This window comes from Otolemur garnettii, unplaced genomic scaffold (genome assembly GCF_000181295.1).
Source record: "Otolemur garnettii isolate 467f Iridium unplaced genomic scaffold, OtoGar3 scaffold00228, whole genome shotgun sequence".
NCBI lineage: Eukaryota > Metazoa > Chordata > Mammalia > Primates > Galagidae > Otolemur > Otolemur garnettii.
The window spans coordinates 1,495,331-1,499,142 of record NW_003852623.1 but is presented as its reverse complement, the minus strand read 5'-3'; the positions used below and the strand labels follow the sequence as shown (position 1 = coordinate 1,499,142).

The 3,812-nt window shown below is 57.3% G+C and overlaps 1 protein-coding gene across 1 annotated transcript in view; it reads right to left on the bottom strand.

Moving 5' to 3' along the window:
- Nucleotides 1-1,262, bottom strand: part of CPEB2 (cytoplasmic polyadenylation element binding protein 2) — a 67,734-nt gene extending 66,472 nt beyond the window's left edge. Inside the window, exon 1 of the mRNA XM_012812871.2 lies at nucleotides 3-1,262. Within this exon, the coding sequence (XP_012668325.1) occupies nucleotides 3-1,083 (1,081 nt within the window). The 5' untranslated portion in view covers nucleotides 1,084-1,262. The remainder of the gene's footprint in view (nucleotides 1-2) is intronic.
- Between the last annotated feature and the right edge of the window lie 2,550 nt (nucleotides 1,263-3,812).

Below are 3,812 nucleotides of genomic sequence, written 5' to 3'. Positions count from 1 at the left end.
GCCGCCGCCGCCCGGGTGCGGAAGGTCCGGGCTCTGCAGGCTGCTGAAGGCGCCGGAGCCGAGCGCCCCGCCGGGCAGGAGGTTACTGGGACTGTTGAGCAGAGGGTGGTTGGGGGACTCCATGGAGCCCAGCGCGGGGTTCACCGGCGGCGTCGAGGGGGCCAAGCCCGCATTGGAGGGCTCGGCAGAGCTGCCCTCGCCCGCGGCTGGGGTCTTGCGAGGGCTGCCCGCGCCTCCGTGGCGGCGCCGCGGGGCTGCGGGCGGCGAGGGCGGGAGCTGCGGGAGCTGGGGCAGGTCGGCCGGACGCTGCCGCGGGGCGAAGTCCTGCCGCGGGTGGTGCTGCGGGTGCGGGAGGCTGAACTGCTGCGGCTGCGGTGGCGGCTGCTGCTGCTGGCGCTGGGCGAGCGGCGCCGACTGGAGGAGAGGGCCAGGCGGCGGCGGTGGGCTGAACCGGCCGGGGCAGAGGAGCAGCGGCGGCGGCGGCGGTGGCGGTGGCGGCTTCGAGTCCGGAGGGTGGGGAAGGTGGGGAGGGCTGAACTCTTTCCTCTTCTGGTTGCTCAGCTGCTGCTGCTGCTGCCGCTTACTGAAGTCCTGCGGGGAGGAGGTGCGGCAGCAGCAGCAGGAGGAGGCGGAGGAGGAGGAGGGGTGGTGCAGACTCGGTTTGAAGTCCTGGGAGGGGAGGAGGTGGGTCACACCCGCGATCGTGCCGCCGCCGGGGTGGTGGTTGGGGAGTTTCTCCGCGGCCGCCGCCCCCGAGAACGGCCGCGCCGGCTGCTGTGTCAGCCCCAGCAGCAGCTCATCCTGCATGGTCTGCTGATGCGCCAGGAACGGGGAGGAAGAGGAAGCGGCGGCGGCCGAGCCGCCCGCACCGCCGCCTAGGGGGATGGAAAAGGGGGAGGCGGCCTTCGAGAAGCCGGTGACAGGCAACGGTGGCGGCGAGAGGGGGCCGAAGGGCGTGGCGGAGGGCAGCTGGGAGACGGACCCCGCGGCGTAGTGACTGTACGCCTCCCCGCTGAACAGACACCCGGGGCTGCTGCTTCGGAGCGGGGCGGTCTGCAGCACCCCAACCCCGAAGTCCCTCATTTATCAGGGCGGCGGCAGCGGGAAGAGACGCGCCCTGTCCCCTGCACCGCTTAGGAAGCCGCTGGAGCTGGGGCGGCGTGGCCGTGGTGGAAGGAGAGGGGAGTCACTGGGAGAGGGACACCGTGACTGAGCCAGGGGGTATCGACTTCGACCCCGACAACCCTCGCGGCGACCGCCGCCGCCTCCAGACACCGGCTTGGGCGCCGCCACCGCCGCCGCCGCCCTTGCCGCTTAAGAACTCCGGAACGTGCGTCAGCGCCACCTCACAATCGCGCCGCCCCCTGCGGTGCGTCCCGGCACGCGCGGCGCGAGGCCGCCGCGCCCGTCGCCCCGCCCCTCATTAACATGCAGATTTAGTCGGGGGCGCGCTCGGACTCCCGGGAGGCCCGGGGACCGGGGCGGAAGCGAGCAGCGCGTCGCCTAGGGCCCTTTTCCCGGCTCGAGAAAAGGCCGGTTGGGGTCGAGGGCGAATTGGTAACGGGGGTCCGGAGCCCCCGGCGCGCGCGCGCACTAGGGCGAGCACGCGCTGCAGGCACGGACCGTTCCTGGGCAACGGCCCCTCCCGGCGCGGGGTCTGCGCACTGCTTGTCCGGGTCGCACGCGCCCGCGCTCCCCGCCTCCTTCCTGTCACCTCCGTTCCGCCTGCGGTTACGGGAGGCTCTGCCGCGGACTTGGGCTTCCCGGGGCGGAGCTGGCTCGCTGGGGAAACTGAGACCCGGACTGGGTCCCCTGAACTGCTCAAGCCCGCCTAGAAATAGGCTCCTGCGGCCGCGAGCTCAACCCGGGGCCTTGACGATGGGTGGGTGGGGGGGTGTCCTGTCGCACACTCGCTGATCAGGAAGGCTCTGCCTGCTCTAAAGCCTTTGAGCCGCTCGCCCGCACCTCCGGCCCTGACTGGTCCTGACTTGGGAGCTTCCGCGTCGCCCCGGGAAGTGCCTGTGGGCTTGTCTCGGTGTTTAGCCATCGTGGGGCGTGCTGTCACCAACCTCCCTGCAGCCGAGTGAAGGTGATTTCTGTAGGGTAAACCCTTCTGTTGTGTACCAAACATTTTCACTTGGGTGACGAGGAACAAAGTCTCCGGAGCGTAACCCGGTTCTGTCAGCTGTTTACACACATGCACGCATGGAATGGGCTCCGAGGCAGCTCCTATGGAAACCCTGGGCCAGCTCCAGCGGTCCTGTTTCATAAATGCATGTAATGCGCTGTCATCAGGACTGCGGCGTGTGCGACTCCTCCCCCCACCACGTTCACCCCGGCAAGCCCGCCCCTTCCCCCCCACCCCCCCACCCCCCGAGAGACTCTAATTTAAACATTTCCGAAGCTTTTTGATTTTTCCTGGGAGAAACATTTCTCACATCAGGGGGGAAAAAAGAGGTTCTGACTCAGCAGCGGACTTGTTGAGACTTGCAAAATGGAAGAGGAGAGCTTCACGGTAGCGCTCCCCTTAGAAACTTTAAAAGAGGAACTAATCCTTTCCTATGGAAACATTTTACACAGAGAAAATATTTGAGGGTCTAGCTAAAGCATAACAATGACCCACACTGCATGAGAGGAATTTCATATTCCCATTTTGCAATTTTAACTTTTTCTCGGTGCTTAGAGAAGTGAAACTATTACAGGAGCCCTAGAATCCATAGACTCAAATCCCCAAAACATTAGAAGGTGGATTCAGATTTACTTGATTTGGGTTTACAAGTGGACTGAGTTTAAATAATGTTATAAATTAGCATGAGCTTACTGATGTGGGCAGAGTGCACATTTTTGTATCTTTATTTTCTATTAGTTAAATTTGATTTCTACTTCTGTTCAGTGTTTCCAATTTACATAAACCAGAATAAACACAGTAAAAAGTAAGATCGCAAAGGGAAAATATGTTTATATATAAAGTGTAAGTCTGATATCCTATCTCATGAACTAAGTTTCACATTCACATAAGGAAGAAGTACTTTTTAAAAAGTACTGATTCAGATATTGGTGGAGTGAATAGAACATGGATGGTTCAAGTTAATAATTGCAAGATCATTTTTAATAATCAGGCAAAATATAGAACTGGAGAAAGTGCTTTTATTATTGTAAATTACAATGATTGGAACATATCTGAGCTCTTTAGAATTAAAATAAGTGGCTTTTTTTGCAGCACTTATTGACGTATTCTTTAACATTATTCATTTTTAATTCAATTTTACATTGAAAATACTTGAGCAACTGCGGCATATAAAGTTTTAAAAATGAGTGATTTTTTTTTTTCTGAGTTGTAGTTGATTGGAATCATTTGTAGATCCAGCAAGTAATACGGAAAGAATATGAAAATACAGGCATAATGCTTATCTCAGTCGTCCATTAACACTGCAGTCGGTACAGGGCGGTGCCTGTGGCTCAAAGGAGTAGGGCGCTGGTCCCCATATGCCAGAGGTGGTGAGTTCAAACCCAGCCCTGGACAAAAAAAAAAAAAAAAAAAAAATTGCAGTTGGTACAATGTTAAGAGGAGAGCGAGTATACATTTAAAAGGTAAATTCTGCCCTAGAATTTGAACAAAAATGAGATTTTCTAGTTCTTTGGTACTAGTTTTTGTTTTAGAGTACTTAGAACTCTTTGGAATGGGGAAAAGCCATCAAGTTCGGTAGTAAGTTTAAATCGCCTGGTAAGCACAGCAAATTCCAAATCCTAACTGCCAGGCCCTCTCCTTACTACTTTAATATCTCACACAGTGTTGCGAGGACCCCATTTTC